An 18,296-nucleotide genomic window follows, 5' to 3' on the forward strand; every position below is an offset into this window, starting at 1 on the left:
GAAAAATCCATGGATCCAAGGCACCAATGGTTTTCACTACTTAAATGAGGCAGCACAAACATGTGAGTTCAATGTCCATAAAGTGAGATAACCTCAATACATACAACACATGTGAGCACAGATTCATAATAGGAAGGTTTAAAAAAAAATGGACTCTGGTACCACTGCAGTTCTCTCTAAAAAATAACTGGGTCTTTATAGAAGAGGCATAGGTCTCTTCAGCATATCTGAAAGATTAGAATACTGTGTTAGATCTCTAGGAAATAATAACAGGCTTTCTGTGAGGGTAACAGCTATGGAATAACACAGCTATGGAATCACCAAGTCTACCTGGCATACAACAAACTATGTCTGTTTAGCTCTACAAGAACGCTTTGATTCTGGGAAGAGGACAGAGCATGAGAAGCCTATCATGTGCTAATGTAAGCTGCCCATGGGCATGATTTCTACTTTATATTCCCCTTCGCTGTGATATGAGGGAAATTGAGCACCTTCAAAGTCACTCATAGGTATACACCACTGTGGGGAGGATAGTGGGGAAGAGGATAAACAGCATGCCAGTTGAACAGCTGTTTACCCCTGCCCAAAGGTAACCAGATTTCTATCACTGACCTCTTAGCCAAAACAAACACCCATCTCCTAAATCACACAGAACTGGACAGTCACAGATGTGCAAGCCATAAAGAAGAATGGAGCAAACTCGCAGAAATGAATAAACCTGAAGGTCAAGAACAAGGCCAGACAGAATTCCGTATTGATAAGAATCCAGTGCTGAGAGTTAGCAAGAAGGGGGCACACAGAAGTGTGAAAGGGTGGCAGAAAAGCAGCGTTCAGAATCTGGGCACTTTACAAGCAATCTGCTCATTCAGACAATAATACAGTCATTCAGCTTCTCACAGATACTTTCCCAGCACACCCAGGACAGTGACTCAGTAAGGGAGTGTTAATAACCAGACCAGCTTCAGAGATGTGGGTGGGTAGGGGCTAGAAGGACGGGCACTGTTCCAAGCAAGTCAGCAAAAGGGTAGGACAGGTTTATTCAAGGGAACAGGAAGGCGAGAGGGCAGGAGAAAAGGCATCAAATTAAGGCACTAGAAATAAAGACTTCTCCTTTCTTAAAAAAATGAATCAGATCTGAACAAGGGGTTGACATGTTTTTATATTCTCTTTTAACCTGTATGTTCCCTTCCATCTCCTTTTCTCTCTTGAGAGTCATTTGTTAGAGAAATCAGGACACTGGTCACTGATGAAAGGTGAAGAGCACTGGCACAGGGCCAGGATGGTACCCAGCAGTGGGTACCTCAGCTTTTTCTGACATTCCTGCCTTCGTGCCCCTCTTGTCAGTAACGCTAAATTTCAGAGCCCAAAAAACCTGGGGTAAAATCCTGGCTTGTTATTTACTTGCTATGCGCTCTCAGTAAACAAAGGACATATTCATACCTGTCAGTTAGAAAATGAAGATACCTATTTGGCAGCATTGTTTCAATAATCAGAAAGAATAGGTGACAAGCCTCTGTCACAGTATCTGACATTAAATACATATTCTGGGATAAAATGGAATGAGAAGATAAAATAGCTTCATCTTTTTCCAGGTGCTGGGAGCAGTTTTAGTCTTTGCTCAGCCTCACCCCCTCTTACCGCTGCCCTCAACCTAAATACAGAATAAAGTGCAGACTTCTAAGCCATTCTCTGTAACAAAGGATCCTAGAAATACCCTCCATTTTATTTTGGGTTTTGGGAGGGGAAGTAACGGGGTAAAAGCATAACAAAGAGAACAGATGGAATGAACACCCAGCCCCCAGCCTGAATCTGCAGATGCAGCTGCTAGTTTTCGTCACACTGCTGTTTTTTTCCTTTCTTTGTTCCTAAGGTGGAAGCCAGGATAGGGTGGGGAAGAGGGGGGAGAAGGGGTGGGGATGAGGCCAGAACCGTCATCAGTTACAGAAAGTCACCTGATAGTCTCCTCCAATCCCTGGTCTCTGACCTCACAATATGGAACCTGAGCCAAAATGGCTCAACTGCGCACACCCCGTGGCTGAAAAGAAAAATGCAACCAGAGCAGGAGGAAAGAAAGCTGAATAGGAAAAGGGGGATTTGAAGGATTTGAGCAGATGTTCTTACAAAGAAGAAATTTAAACACACAAAGACAGGCAGACAGAAGAGTGTCTAATCTTCTCATCTAACAGATCCAAGAGAAAACACTCACGATTTTTAGAACAGAGCTGGAATCATTGTGGGATTAGGAGAGAAGAATGACCATCCCATCTTGCAGATGTGGGGCTACCAATGCCCTTTTGTTGTATGACTGGGGTTCTGAGGTTCCCTTACCCAGGGGGGTACACAAAAGAACAAATAGTCTTTTAAATAGTCTGACTTTTCAAAGAGAAGCAGGCTAGGATTACTAGGGAGAGTGAAGTAAAAGATGCTGTTACCTGCTCCACAGAACTGGATAATAGCACTCCAATTTCTCTGCAAGGATTCATTTATTAGGTCCAAATACTTCTAGAAACCTCATTTTCACACATCCTGGCCACTAGCAAATTTCCTTTTTAACCCTTTCGTCTCCTATTATAAAAATAAGATGACCACAGTAAAGTTGAAGGGAAAAAAATCCAACACCCTAATAAAATCTATTACAGTATTCTGGTATATTTCCTTTCAGACTTTTACTCTGCATTTTCCCCCCATAAAACACAATTGCAATAAGGGTTGTATATGACTGTTTCCTGCTTTTTCCCACATAACACTGTATCATAAGCACTCTTCCATGTTGCTCCAAAGGTGATGGGCCAGAGTCATAAAATGGGACCATCACAGGATACTCAGTTCTACAGGAATTTTCTCCAGAACAAAACTACATAGGAAGGCCATGCCCTTTCAGGGGTAGTGACACAAAGCTCTGCTCCTGCTCCAGTGAAGTAGCTGGAGGTCTGGAGGGCCCTTAGCAGAAATTCTCAAGTCTCTCTTCCCCACACCATATTGGCTGTAAGGCTCTAATATGAATTGTTGCGTCTTCAGAGTTGGTGTGGGTAACTAACTGTTCAGTTGTTACATGAAGTTATGTAAGAAAAGCAGGGAGAACAAAATAGAACATGTGCACACTAAGATGCAGTGAGATCAAACGGGTTACTGCAGGGACTGTTTCCAAAAACGGACGGATTACTTCATTACTGTACATATTTAGGTCTTATTGTAGTGTTTTATTATAAAAGTGACAACTAGAAAGTTTTAAATTTACAATTTTTTAAAATGAGAAAGATCTTTATGTACTAATAAGAAAAATCTCCAGGATACAGGAGCAAGGTATAGAAGAGTACAGATAGCACTTCTGGTAAAGGGAGGGAAGATAAAAATATTTATTAGTATGTGCTACAAAGGCAGTTTTCAAAAACACTGAAAGAAACTAATAAAAACGGCTACTCCTAGGGAGGCCCCTGGCGTCCAGGGGGTAGGACTCAGTGCTTTCCCTGCCGTGGCCCAGTTTCAATCCCTGCTCAGACAACTAGGATCCCACAAGCTGTGCAACTCAGCCAGGGACAGAGAAGGTTGGGATGGATGAATACTAGGAGGGGAATGAGACTTTTTAAAATATCATCTTGACTTCTGAAGTACTTATATTGTCTGCATAGAAAATGAGGTAACACAGAAGCAGAAATAAAAGCCCCAGAAGAAACATTCTATAGTGAAGACACCCTTGGTACTCCCTGAAAACTAGTATGTCCTTATGTTTGGAGGGACTTTGTCTCCTACCAGCAGAAAACCAAGTTCAGACCCAATGATTTCCAAGGACTATAAGGGATCCTCAGAACAGTGCTTTCCCCTTGAGGCAGCAGTGCCAGCCTCCAGTAAGGAGCCCAAGAGCACCAATCCCCCTTTTGCAAAACCCGCCCAAAGCCCAGTTCTGCTCTGACACTTCCTGAGACCCCGTCCCTCTGACTAAACACATCACTAATCTCTACCGACTCCAGGTGTCCATGGTGAGAGAATAACCAAACGTGTGAGTTAGAGTTCTTTCCAGTCAGATGCAATATCCTTCCATCATGATCTGGACCCCTTCCAGGCCCTCACAACTCCATCTCTGTTGTACAGGCCTGAGAGGGCTCTCACCAGCTCCCCTCCACCCACCCTATCCAGGCCAGACAGTTTCTCAGTACTTCCCAGCTACCTCAGTGACTCCAGAGAAGTTCGTGAGAACCTTACCTTCTAAGATGCCTACTGAGATCTGGCTGGGAAGATGGCAAGAAAAGAAGTTTGTAAAAGCAAGTGTGGTAGCAGTTAATAGAAAATGTCATATTGTTTCCTAACTGATTTGCATGCCTCCATAAAAACAAGGATAACTGTACAATATTCACTCTGACAGAGACATCAAAAATGTTACTATCAGAAAAAGTAAAAGGCAGCTTTCAGACTATGGCAGAGAATGGAAGACAGCGAGCAGAAAACAGAAAAAGAAATAAACACTGAGGAAATGGATTGAGCCATATTAATGTATCTCTAACAAAAGGATTATATAAGGAGCTTGTTAAAAACATACCCTTCTATAGTCCCTGTAATTCAGAATCTCTGGAGGTATAGAGCCCAGGTATTTACCTCCTCATGTAATCCTTATGAGCACTCAAGTTTGGGAATTACTGGGAGAAATAGATATTTACAGATAGGGACTAACTGCACTATGATGATAGGAGCTGAAGCAATATTCATCCCATACAGGATGGCATAAGTCTCAGACAGTGCCATACAAAAGGACATTTTGTCAGAAATCACATCTGGAATCTGTAAGTAATGGGAGATGGGACCCTGAGTTTAAAAGCTACAGTTGCAGTCTGTGTGTCTAGAACAGTAACAGAGGCACACACTAAAGTCTGAATAGCTAGAGAGAAGCTCTAAAAATGGGATTATTTTAAGATAATCAGAAGTTAATAAATGACAGAAGGGCTGACTATAAAAACCTTCCTGCACCAGCAAATTCTACCCAAGGCAGGCTAGGGGAGTTCCCTGAGGAAACTAATGCAGCACAGCACCTGGGAAACTATCAGTGAATAATCAGGGGGCAGTTCTATCACTGCCTGTGCTTGTGCCTGAAGTGCCTATTCAGTAGAAAATGAGACAAAGATGATATTATGAATGTGTATATAGTGGGATTACAAATATATACATATAATGAACTACCAAAATGGTAAAATATCAATATAAGCCTTTCTTTAAGTCCTCTGAAAGGAAGACTGTTTTCATAAAGCTATCAGACTAAAACGAAAACAAAACCAAAAACATTCTCCAGCCTCTGGGTCCCCAGAGAACAATCATATAACATTGCTCCTATAGGAATATAAGCGGCAACGCGACAAGATCCTTTTCTTAAAGGGCAAGCTACAGCTTCCTGTCTTCATTTTACTTACAGTCCTCCAAGTGAATTTCCTGACCGGTAGAGGGCAGCACACCACGAAGTGTGTATTTGAACACAACAGAGGTTGCCGCTCTCTAACGTGACTGCATCACTACCAGACGTAACAATGACACAGCTAAAATAGAAGAGCTCCATGTGCCATCTGGTGGCGAAAAAGGAGAAGCGCACACTGCAGATAAAACATATCAAATTCCTCTAGTTTAGAAAGAATTAAAGTTAATTCGCTTTATCTGATGACATCCTTCCTCAAATCTACACGAGTAAGTCTTCTGTGGAATCTGTATCAGCAGCCTTCATGCATAAGTTTTAAAGTTTTACATCAGTTTAGCTCTCTATCCCCAAATACCTGTTGTAAGCAAGGGGCAACTCCTAACTCCTGGCCCCACTGTATGGAATAAGCAGCATAAAACTCAGGACAAAACAAGCAAACCAACACAAACTGTTCAGCTGTCAAAACAAGAGTGAGATGTAGATAAATAGCACCAAAGAAAGCTTATTCAATAAAAAAAGAAAAATACAGTATAAGAACCATAAATTTAGAATGGAAAGGTATCTTTAGGTTTATCTATCTCATTTTACAGGTGAGGAAAGAGTCAAGGTAGGAAGGATAACCTTTGGTTCAATCTCATGAGTGATCAGATAACAAGGTTAACACTTTTGCCTAATGAGAAATTACCCAGTTTGGAAGGAAGTATAAACTGGTACAATTCTACACCTAGTAATTTGGGTCCAGAAATTTTATTTTTAATCATTTACTATGCAGAAATACAAGTATGCAGGGATAAATAGAAAATGTTTCTGGCAGCATTGCCTGTTATATAAAAATTAGTAATTGAAATTCTTAATAAAGGATCATCTTGTACTATTTTATCTGACAGAATTCAACCATCCATTAGAAATAATGAGGTAGAATACGAAAAAATATATGTATAACTGAATCACTTTGCTGTAGACCAGAAACTAACACAGCATTGTAAACAACTTCTACTTCAATTTAAAAAAAGAAAAATGAGGTAGACCTGTATCTAATGATATCAAGAGATGCTGAAACATGTTATGCAAAATACAGAGTAGTATATACCAAATGGGATCATACACATCTCATTAAAAACATATTCCCTCACATTTCTATAATGTTATCTTTTAATTCCTCTGCCCCTTAATTTTCCAGTAAGGTTCTATTTGAAAAGTCCCCACATTTTCTTCCCTGAACTAAAGAAGAAAAGGATTTTGCCTATTCCTTTATTAGAATAACATATACATATGAAAGGTACCTGGTCACTCTGAGAGGTGAGAAGGAGAATTTATACTTTCAGTGTGTTCTATACATTTGTTAAAGTGAAGATATCATGTTAGACCAGAAACTGGCTTTGAACAGGAACATAGTCACAGAGGAGGACACAGAAAGTAGGTAAAAAGAATGGTGGGAGTCTGTGTAACTTCCTCTTCTGATTGTTTCCATTTTTTCAGTGAAGTAGGAGAGTAGGAAACTGAATGGACTAGAAATGTTTAATATCTGATCACCTAGCAAGGCCAAGCAACAATGCAAATTGAGCAGAGGAGAGGCAGGGAAAAGAACAGCCAGCGAGGCAGGAGAAAGAGACTGTGCTGTCCTGAGAGCCAAGCAAGTAAAGTGTATCAAGGAGAGCAGGTTGTATCCTTTTCTCCAGTGTGTTTGCTTGCACAGCTACAGGTGCAAGATGGACAGACGGAATCAACCAGGACTGTGATCCTGCCAACCAAGCATGATGAAATGAGAGAGAAAGAGGGAAGGATTATTATAATTTTGATGATAATTTTACCTGAGGAGAGTGAAATCTTCTAGGAGGTGAGGGATGGTGAAAAAAGGATTAATGAAGAGGCTTCCTAGTAGGTTCAGGACTTCCCTGGTGGCTCAGACGGTAAAGCACCTGCCTACAATGCGGGAGACTGGGGTTTGATCCCTGGGTCGGGAAGATCCTCTGGAAAAGGAAATGGCAGCCCACTCCAGTACTCTTGCCTGGAAAAGCCCATGGAAGGAGGAGCGTGGTAGGCTACAGTCCATGGGGTTGCAAAGAGTCAGACACAACTGAGTGACTTCAGTTTCTTTCCTAGTGGGGTTGGAAGATTGCTGGGGTTAGGGTACCAAAGACAGTGAGGTAAAAAGATGGAAGGTGGTGCTATTAGGAAACACCCTCTCGTCCTTTTTCTGTTTCTAAACTTAAATCCGCAGAACCCTGTTTTTAATTTGGGGACCATATCTTGGGTTCTCTAAAACCAAACTACTTTAGCATTTTATTTTATGCTGTTCCTATGGTTCAATTTCTCTTCACTTAGCTTTCTATCTAGTTGTTACTACAGTGATGGATACATATACATATTTTGGGACATGAATTGTATCTTACACAAGAAAAAAAAAAGGTGGGTAGTTTGAGATTGCAGAGGGGCTGCAGTTCTGGTGATGATGATAATTCAGATGTGTGAGATGGGGTGGAGGACAGATCACTGGAAAAGAAGAGTGCAAGGAAATGTGAGGCCAGAATATTGACAGGGTCATGATCCTTCTGTATAGAAACCGCTAAGAATTAAGACAGAAGCAGTCCTGGAGTACTGCAGAGGAGGAATAACTTGGGGTGTTAGTAGATGACAGCAAAGAGAGAAACTGGTTGATTATGATTCCATGTAATGAGATTCAAAATTACGGGTTTTTAGGAAAGAAAAAGATGGACTGATCTGAAAGTGGCAATGAAGAACAAAGGGGACATGGACCCTATACACTGGGGTGAGGAGTATGAGAGGAACGAAACAACACATGAGAGGGAAGAGGGAAAGCAGTGTTGAGGGAAAGCCAAGTTGCTGTTACAGCAACAGAGTAAAGTTATGACACAGGAGATTCTGTTAGTAATGGGCCATGAATTCCAGAGGGCACAGTGGACGCGTTTCAAGAGCTCAGATGAGATGGGAGGAGGCGGCAGAATAGGAGACACACAGAACCTTATAGAGATTTGAGTATGGAGATGAGGACAACCTGGGAGACTGGGACTTCCCGTGGTGAGTGACATAAACCAACATAAATGACACAACATTAGATTCAGTGGGTTCAAGGCAAACAGTGACCGCAAGGTTTGGAGTACAGTGGGTATGTGTTGTGGTTCTTTTACACTACTGATGATGGAAGATCACAACCCAGAGAAGGTGTGGTACTTATTCCACAGGCAGGAGCCCTTATAACACTAGGTGACACAGGTAGATTTATGTTTTTAAATCACAAGGGAGTATTATCTGATATTACAGAACTTCCCAACTGCTCTGTGCTAACACTCTGACCCTGCTCAAAATCCAAGACAAATTAGTAATTAAAAGACAAATGTTCACTTGAACAGCACTTCTGGTCCTAATCCTATACTCCTGAGAGGGTACGGAACTCATGAAACAAGCCACCTTTCTGCAGAAAGACTCACTGAGTAAGGTAGAGCGTGATGAACTCTTAGAAAACCTTATTTCTAGAGGTTAAAGTTCCAGAGGCTGTAAAGATTCACTAGGATGTTTTCTGATAAAGATCCAAATGGGTGGGTGCCACCTAGTGGACAGAAGAGGATCACAAGGAAAAGACCCTGGGGTCCCTTTAGGGAAAGATGGGGTTGCTTCAACACAGGCACCTAATGCTGCCTGAAGCCTTAAGCAAGCAGGTTCTGGGCCAGCAGGAGACAGATAAACCTACCACTTGTTATCAATAGTTCTGACTTGGACTACAGCACAAACCTTGGAATCCGGACTCACGTAGTCAAATCCTAATTAGAATACTGTTATTTATGAAATCCTCAGCTTTTTGTCAGGATCTTAATTTCAAAATTAAGAGCTTTTTCAAAATTACTGACACTAACCACTAACTTGTAGAACTGCTCTGATGCTCACTATTCTGGAAATGCACCTCACACTTTAACAGGGCAAGGGCTGATGCCACATACTGTCCACCACACACCTACTAAGGATGATTATTAGCCTGTGGATCTTGTAAGTCCAGAAGTTTTTTTGGAAGGAAGAAATAAACCTAAAAAGAAAAACATCACTGTACTCAGAACATCAGTTTTCACTTACCAGCCTACGTTTTAAGAAGCTATACTTTTTTAATGGAAACATGATTATCTACAAGAAAGAGTAAGAGTTAGAAGAAAAAGCACAATGAAAAACTAAAACTAGTTATTTGTATAACAAATAATGACCTGAGGCTACCATGGTGATGAAAATGCTCCCAAAGAGAAGATGAACAAGAATAAAATTTAACTACTGAACATGTTCTCAGGAATTCAAGAAGCAGATTCAATACAGAAACTATGATAAAAGATTCCTTGCTGATCACCCTAAGGAAAGTGAGAGTGAAAAAGGACTAGATGTTTTACAGCACTGCCTATCAAATCAAAATTCAAAATATTCTCTGTCAAGGAATAAATCAAAAAAGTAAATCCTTGATTTACAGAAAGTCAGGAGATCAGAAACAAAAGAATAATCCTAAAGAGAAAAATGCATAAAGGATTCTGTAGTATCAATTTGGGGACCACTTCCTCTCTCTTCGGGGCTTTCCCGGTGGCTCAGAGGTTAAAGCGCTGCCTGCAATGCGGGACACCTGGGTACGATCCCTAGGTGGGGAAGATCCCCTGGAGAAGGAAATGGCAACCCACTCCAGTATTCTTGCCTGGAGAATCCCGTGGATGGAGAAGCCTGGCCGAAAGAGTCAGGCACGACTAAGCGACTTCACTTTCACTTTCCTCTCTCTTAGCTCTTCTCTTAGTAAACAGCACACATCTTCCTGAACCTTAATGAAGCAATGGCTGGAGACCTCTGACTACAAGAGGCAGATGTCAAGAATAAGGTGGATGTTGTCTTTAATGGTCATTTCTGGAGGAGCCAGTCACTACATGGGAGGTTTCAGGTATCACTAAAATGTAAGAGGAATACTGCCACACTTAACAAACAGCAGAGTTGTGTTTAGCAAGTGAGAGAGGAAACAATGTAATATTATGAAAACCTTGATGACTTCCTCATCAAGACTGGCAACTGCTGGGATGAAATCAACTAAGCAAGATGTCTACTGTACTAGACACGCATTCTATACTTCTCCAGCTGGATTAGTTTGACTAGAGTTCAATATACTGTAATCAGAAAATGGCTTCTCTTCTTCAACCCTAAATATCTGATATCTTACTTTCCCTAATCGAATGTTGCTCCTTTTTTGTACTCATGAGTCACTTTCAATTCAAGAATACTGGTGCCATGATGAATGAGGTGGTAGCAGAAGCCAGCATATCCCCACCTCTTCAAGCTTTCATCTGGATCTCAGCCTTCAGAAGCTCTTAAGAGCAGGAACATACACATCTGGAAAGGAGAGAGCTAAAGCAGGACTTTGGAGTCACAGTCTGGAGTCTGAATCCTGCCTCTGGCACTTACCATAGAGCCTTGAAAAAATTATTTAACCAATATCTCTACGTCTTCACCTGGAAGATGAAATAGTTAGAGTGGTAATGGTGACTCAAACGACAAAGAATCTGCCTGCAATGCAGGAGACTTGGATTTGATCCTTGAGTCAGAAAGATCCCCTGAAGCAGGGAATGGCTACCCACTCCAGTATTCTTGCCAGGAGAATGCCTTGGACAGAGAGGAACCTGGCAGGCTATAGTCCATGGGGTCACAAAGAATCAGCCACAACTGAGTGACTAACACTACTACTACTGAGTATTTACTTATCATTTAATTATAGCATCAATATTAAGACTGTGAATGAGAGACTTGGTTACTGAAACTGGTTACCTACTTGAAAAAAGGATTAAGAATGAAGGTATTCTGCAATATCATGCTAGAGATGTTCAAAGAACCAGAAACCTTGCCTTCACACTGAGGACTCAATCCTCTGAGTCCTCACCTCTGAAGTTTCTATAGCTTGAAATTCTTTACCTGATGAAAACCTAAACTCTAAGAATCCTAGTCTTTTTTACTAAAATGTTTTTGGGGGGCCAGGTTGAAAGAAAGGGGCTACCTGGGAAGAGTTTGTATTAAGTTTACCAACCAGAGCACCAAGAAGGGGAGGCTCAAAACTGCTCAGGAAAGGCAGAGCAGGTGAGCCCCCTGGATCACAGTGCAGCTGAGGCACTGGGTCCACACACAGCACCTCCACCTGCTACTTGGATGTCAAAGCAACTATCCTGTCCCCGAGAAACACACATTAGAACCAGCCCTGACATTCAAATACTCTTAAATCACCACAGATTTGCAGAATAAGTCAAAGGGAAGGAAAGCAATAAAATATAGAAGAAAAAAAAAAGTCAAAGTCAGTAAAACACTGAAAATCAAAAGAAGAAATAATTTTTAAAGGAAGAAGTGTTTGTTTTGGGTGGGAAGATAATTGGAAACATAGAGGTCTAGTGTTGGTTGATGACAAGTAGGAAAGTTTCATTGTATGGGAGTGTTGCAGATAACTGTTAAGAGTTGGGTAAACTATAAGTACTTATTGGCAGGGAAAAAAATCTCCCCCAGGAATTTCTTAAAGTGATTAAAATTTAGGCTGTTTAGAAAATTGCTCATGTTTTTAATAATTTTCAAGACTACCCTCTCTAGTGCTTCTTAATAAAAAATACTGGGAAATTAAGACAGGGTGACAATTTAACACCTGAAAGTCCTAACTATACAGATATTTAAAGGCTAGCTAGAACTGTCCTTCATCAAAGTAGCAAGAAACTATTAATGATGATTATTACTGCATGAAAATAAAAACTGACACTAAATTGACTAATTGACACTTACTCTTTTCAGATTAAGATACAACTATTTCTAAGAATAATTTAAGGGGGTGGGGAAGCCAAAGCTGCCAGGAAGTTAGAATCATCAGTGACTAGAAAGTAGTTTCCAGGGCAGAAACTGAGACTAAAGAACATTGAAAAGTTTGGTTACACTGTTGAAAAATAATAAAAAATGAGATAAGGTCTTGCTTAGTATTTAAAAAACATTATATACCAATTCAAAGTGGGAATGTAATGCCAAGGAAAACCACTAAGCTGAAAAAAACTCTGCTGCAATCAACAGCAGTACAAATGTACAGAATAAAAGAAGGATGGTGACAGAGCAGGGAGGAAAAGGGACCCCGTCATTTGCAGCGGCACTCATGGCAGCCACCAGAAAGAAAGTGATACCAGAAGCCAATACAGGGACAGATTCTGTGAGCTTACAAATTAGCAGATTTGATGTTGATCTTCATTGTTAACCAGTTGCTGATATTCTAGAGTAGTATAAGTGGTCCTTATCACAGCGTTTTTAACTAAGAGGGTGGAAGTAGTTTTCTGGGCTGAACTTTAGTTCAGAAGGTGATAAATCTCTTAGAGGAAAAGGCAACTTTGCCCTGAATGCTAGGGCAGCAGGACAGCACTGTGATCTCTGACTCCCAGATACACACACACCTAAGGGCTGCCAGCAGCATGGGCTGTTTTGGGTTTTTGTTTTTATTTTGGCCCTGCCATGCTTCCCTGGTGGCTCAGACGGTAAAGAATCTGCCTGCAAGGAAGGAGACCTGGGTTCAATCTCTGGGTCAGAAATTTCCTCCAGAGAAGTGAACGGTTACCCACTCTAGTATTCTTGCCTGGAGAATCCCATGGACAGAGGCTACAATCCATGGGGTAGCAAACAGTTGGACATGAGTGAACAATTAACAGAGGTATGCCATGTAGCATGTGGGATGATGCCCCAACCAGGGACCAAACCTGGGCCTCTGCAGTGAAAGCACCGAATCCTAATCACTAGGCACCAGGGTACTCTCTCCAATAGATTTCTTATTAGAACAAAGTGCAGTCTAGTCTCATCAGATCACTTAAGGAAAAAGGTAGTAACTGTCTTTAAAAATGCTTATTTACTGATGAAGGGGAATGCTCTCAGCTGCACTCAGTTGTTATCCCTAGGATCAAAATAAACCTCTAAATAAACAAAAAAGCTGGTAGACGTTGGAAATACAAAATTATTAGGTTCTAACTGTCATTAGGTAATGACAATATTTTTCAAATACTGCATCCCTCTGGGGAAATAACTACAATGCCCCATCACAAAAGAGCGTGAAACCACAAGAATTAGGAAGTGAAGAAAGAAAAGGCCAAAAGAGATCAGCTCTTCTAAAATAAAAGGGAAGATACAAAAGTGAAGATGAAAAGCAAAAATTTATATGAAAAGACAGACTAGAAGTCAGGATCCCTGGATCTGGTCATACAAACTTTGGCAAGCTACTTAACTAATCAGTCTATGAACACTATGGAATGGAGATAACATACACCTTGCCTATCTCATAAGGTTTCTTTGCAGGCTTAACAGGGTAAAATATGTTCAAGAACTTTCAAATTTGTAAAACACAACACAAATGTAAAGTAATAGCATTATGAGCTGTCCCTCACCTTCCAAAGAAAGAACAAGTATATGGTAGCTTTGACTTAAAATAATTTTCGTCCCTGTCAGTTAACATCAGTTACTGGTCCCTCTGGACTCTTAAAAAAAACTAGCAAAAGAGAAATCAGTCCCCAGTTTCTAGTCTTAGTTTTCAAAGAGAAATTCCTTTACATCTGTTTCACTGTTTTCTCTAATATTCAAGAGACCCAACTACATGGCTCTTCGGTACTCTTACCTTTTGAAGCTGCAGGAGCAAATGGCCAGGAAGGAGAAAGCATCAGATATTGGAAAGAAATGGAAAAAAAAAGGGGGATCACATATGGTTCTCTGTTATTGTACAAAGACAGTTGCTCAGCCACCTGACCTACTAATACTAAGGACTCTGCCCAACTCTGATCAACTACGTATATAGGTTTGAGGATGGCGCCTTAAAGGCAGTGCCAGAAACCTTTCAAGATGGGCCCAGCCTGAGCTCTGTGATGTTAATCTCACATCCCTACATGCTCCACTGACATAAAATACCTACGTGCACAAAAACTGGGGGGACAAAACACCTACATGCAACAGTTCTCTTTGTCAATTCCAGCATCCCCAGAACACAAGACCAAACTTACTTTCTTCTGAATAGGAACCCCCAGCTCTCTTCAGTCCTCAACCAGGGAAGGGAAAGAAATGGGAGACCACCTTAATGAACCTTCTAAGTCCTAGTCTGGCCCCCAGTCCTAAATCTGACCCTTTGCCAGAAAGAGGAAAGGACTCACTCTTGGTCTGGGCAGAAAAGGTACTGGTAAGTTTGGCGAAAAGTTCACTGTTCTCAAATCGGTCCTCCTTCACCTTTGTCCAGAAGCAGTCTTGGGAAAGGTCCTCAGCAACAAACTGTAGATACAGGTAGGTATTAAGAGTTACTAAGCTGAGCTCTGTACTTCCCATCCTAGAAAACTGATTGAGATGCAAAAGCAGCAGCTGGCTGGTCACTGTCAACATCTTACTAGAGCAAGACTAACCTGAGACACAGAATAGCTATGCTCTTTGTGGTGGACCAGATGATGATTCCAGCTTGTGTGTTTATTGGTATTTATTCAGAAACTAGACTCGGATATGCTGCTTATCCTCCTTCTAATCCCAAATGCTCTACTTTTAGAAGCAATAAGGCTTTATTTTACATCTTCCCTTGCTTTACATTACACTTGCCCCATCAATGTGGCTAAATGTACCAAATTCGTTCATTTTATGAACAAATCCCTAAGTTCCTTTATTTTCACTTGGTTTCCAAAAGCAAAGGACTGATGTAGAATCATAAGGGTCTCAAACACATACCATACCTGTGCAATCATATCCCGTGTAACTCATTTACTGGTGGGCAGAGGTGGTAGGGGGCTGTATCCATAAATCTATGACTTTTGGATCAGTAAAATTATCAGTACCTTGCAGATCAGTGAAATGACTATTATCAAACTGTGCGGTATCATTGCACTCATATTCTCAGTGAAAAGGGCAAAAAACATTAACTGTAGGATAAGTTTAGGTTTTCTAGCAGAGTACAGGCTCCAAGAACTCTCCCAAGTGATATCTCGCATGCAGGACATGTCTATTATCTGCTGAATAAACATATGCATGAGTGGAACTTGAAGATATACAGATGTGAACCATAAGAAAGGGGAGTCCAACCATGCACAAAACACAAAGTAGGAAGCTGAAGGGTTTTTTTCTTAACCTACTAATGAAGAGATGGACAGAAATTCTCACCTTGGACCAGTTTGGCCTCCGGAGCTGCACCTCTGGCTTGTAAAGTTTCTTTGGGGTTAATCCAAACGGCAGAACTGGGGCTGCAGGAACTCCAAAAGGGAGAGGTGGAGGAACCCCAGGGCCTCCAGGAAATGGAGGGGGTGGGGGGATTCCACCAGGAAAAGGGGGAGGGGGAGGCGGCACTCCTGGTCCTCCAGGCAAGGGAGGAGGGGGTGGAGGGATGCCAGGGCCCCCAGGCAGGGGAGGAGGTGGTGGGGGGATGCTAACACCTCCAGGCAAAGGGGGAGGAGGGGGTGGGGGGATGCCAACACCTCCAGGCAAAGGGGGAGGAGGGGGTGGGGGGATGCCAACACCTCCAGGCAAAGGGGGAGGAGGGGGTGGGGGGATGCCAACACCTCCAGGCCCAGGGGGAGGAGGGGGTGGGGGGCTGCCAACACTTCCAGGCAAAGGGGGAGGAGGAGGGGGGATGCCAACACCTCCAGGCAAAGGGGGAGGAGGAGGGGGGGGGATGCCAACACCTCCAGGCAAAGGGGGAGGAGGAGGGGGGGGGATGCCAACACCTCCAGGCAAAGGGGGAGGAGGGGGGATGATAGGACCCCCAGGTGGGGAGAGGAAAGCACACTCAGGTAGAGGAGGAGCAGGAGGTGGTGGAGGAGGACTGGCCCTGGCCTCAGGAAGGGGGGGTGTGGGCACTGACACAGGGGGTGCAACAGGCCCAGAGTCACCAGGTAAAGGAAGAGCAGGGGGAACAGCAGCACTGCTAGGAGGGCCTACAGCAGTAACTGCAGCAGAGAGAGAAGCCACTTCTTTCTTGGCATCTTCCAGTTCCTTGGACAGCTTGGCGACCTACAAAAACACCACCAAGAGGAATATGTCTCACTCCACTTCAGGGACCACTGGAAAGAACCTAGGAAATTATTTGATCCAAACTTCTCATTTTACACATGAAGGGAATAAAAACAGTTAGTTGACAGGCTCCACCTAAAGTCACAGAGCTACTTAGCAACAGAGACAAAACTAGAATTCAGGTTTTCATGTTCTTAGTTCAGTATGCTTTGCATTAAGAAGGCAACTTCAAAGTTTATGTTAAACTCTCCCTTTGATTAGAAATTGCAAAGATCAAGTAAACCAAATATTCTAGTTATATAATTAACATATGTGCTATAAATGTAGTAATATAAACACATAAAGTGATCAAGTTATCAAGTATAACAGATCATATAAATATTTATAACTGCAGGCAGAGTATGCAGGCATAGATCTGTCCAGAGATGACTAACGTAAGAAAAATTAGTAAATAGAACAGTTTATTTAGTATTTACTCCTAAATTTACTAGAATATTCCTAAATTACTAGAAATATTATCTTTATCTCTGGGTAGTTCGGTGACTCATTTTATTCTTTGTGTTGTTCTGTATTCTCCAAATTGTCTTTCTTACGTATTACTTATCCCCAAAACAGTTCATGATTTAAAGAATATGCACCACCTAACTAGATTACCTATTAGTATCTGAACTCTTCCTAGTTGTAAGATGAGAGAGTCCTGCTCCAACACAGGCTCACCCTGAAGCTGCTGATGGCAGTCCCAGGTTACTCTGCCTTCCCTATTTGGACATTACCTCTCCTGTGAGCTGAGACACTTCTGCTTCCAGGTCCTGTTTCTCCGTGGCAATTTTCTGCTTTTCAGAATCCAATGCATCCTTTTCTCCCTGAATATCCTGGAGCTTCTGCTCAAAGTCACTTTCCATCTTTTTCATTTCCACCTGGAGCTCATGTCGAGCTGTTAACTCGGAGTCCAGCTAGAAGAGAAAGAAATCAGGTTCTCCATCTCAACAAAAGTCCAGTATTATTCCCCATAATTTACTGTTTTGTGTTAATCCTTGATCTGTTGAGCTCACTGACCCAAGGAATGCCTGGGAAAACAGGCCACTATGATTTTGACCTTAAAATCAAGCTTAAAGGAGGGGGAAGCCAGGGATTATTTCCATAGACTATCAATACTTGGGAGTGATTTTTTAAAAAAGCCACCACCACCAAGATTTTAAGCACATTTAACCAGGACAGCTAAGGTGCACAGTCCCAACAGTCTCAAGGATCAAAAAGTTATCAACAATAGGAGTCCTTAATCAAAGAGAAAAAGAATTCAGACATATTCCAGTTCCGATTATTCTATGGCTAAGAGGCCTGAGACATCAAGTAAACCCAAGTGCTGACAACGTTATATGAGAGTTCCACCTGTCTTCCTCCTGCTCGGGGGCCCATGAACTGTGCAAACTCACAATGGACCAGCTCCTCATGATCACATCTATACCATGATCACACTTTCTCCACTGAATAACCTACACCAGAAAGGTTTCCCCAAGGAACTGCTATTGTGTGCTGAACGCTTTCAAAATATCATGAGTAACTGTGTCACATGTCAGAAAAATCAAAACCCTTAAACAAAGAAAGAAAGATATAGCTCAATTATTTTTGATCTCTCATACATACCTTTTTTTCCAGCTCTGTAGCTTTGGCTTCTGATTTCTCCACCTTTGTTTTATCAATCATTTGATCTAAAAAGAAGGCAAAGAGTCAGGAAGTCAAGTTCCCAATTCTCCCCTGCCCCTCTCACTAAGCCCTTACATATGAACAAAGGAGCAAAGATTGCCCTTTGGTTATTTTTCTTATCCTTCTTAATGTTCTGTATGGGACAAAGAAATGGAACTTTCAGCTAAGTTCAACATATAATTTCTGAGTGCCTGTTACACAG

General features: G+C 41.8%; 1 protein-coding gene across 4 annotated transcripts in view; it reads right to left on the minus strand.

The window, feature by feature from the left end:
- Positions 1–18,296, minus strand: part of DIAPH1 (diaphanous related formin 1) — a 108,810-nt gene that overhangs the window by 49,521 nt on the left and 40,993 nt on the right. For 3 of the 4 annotated variants that reach the window (XM_070465533.1, XM_070465532.1, XM_070465535.1), the window contains 4 exons: positions 18,035–18,099; positions 17,164–17,343; positions 15,545–16,390; positions 14,560–14,674 (listed from right to left, as the gene is read on the minus strand). In XM_070465533.1, the coding sequence (XP_070321634.1) occupies positions 14,560–14,674; positions 15,545–16,390; positions 17,164–17,343; positions 18,035–18,099 (1,206 nt within the window). The remainder of the gene's footprint in view (positions 1–14,559; positions 14,675–15,544; positions 16,391–17,163; positions 17,344–18,034; positions 18,100–18,296) is intronic. The other variant, XM_070465534.1, reaches the window with a different exon arrangement.

The sequence above is a fragment of the Odocoileus virginianus genome, chromosome 3, assembly GCF_023699985.2.
Source record: "Odocoileus virginianus isolate 20LAN1187 ecotype Illinois chromosome 3, Ovbor_1.2, whole genome shotgun sequence".
Classification (NCBI taxonomy): Eukaryota; Metazoa; Chordata; class Mammalia; order Artiodactyla; family Cervidae; genus Odocoileus; species Odocoileus virginianus.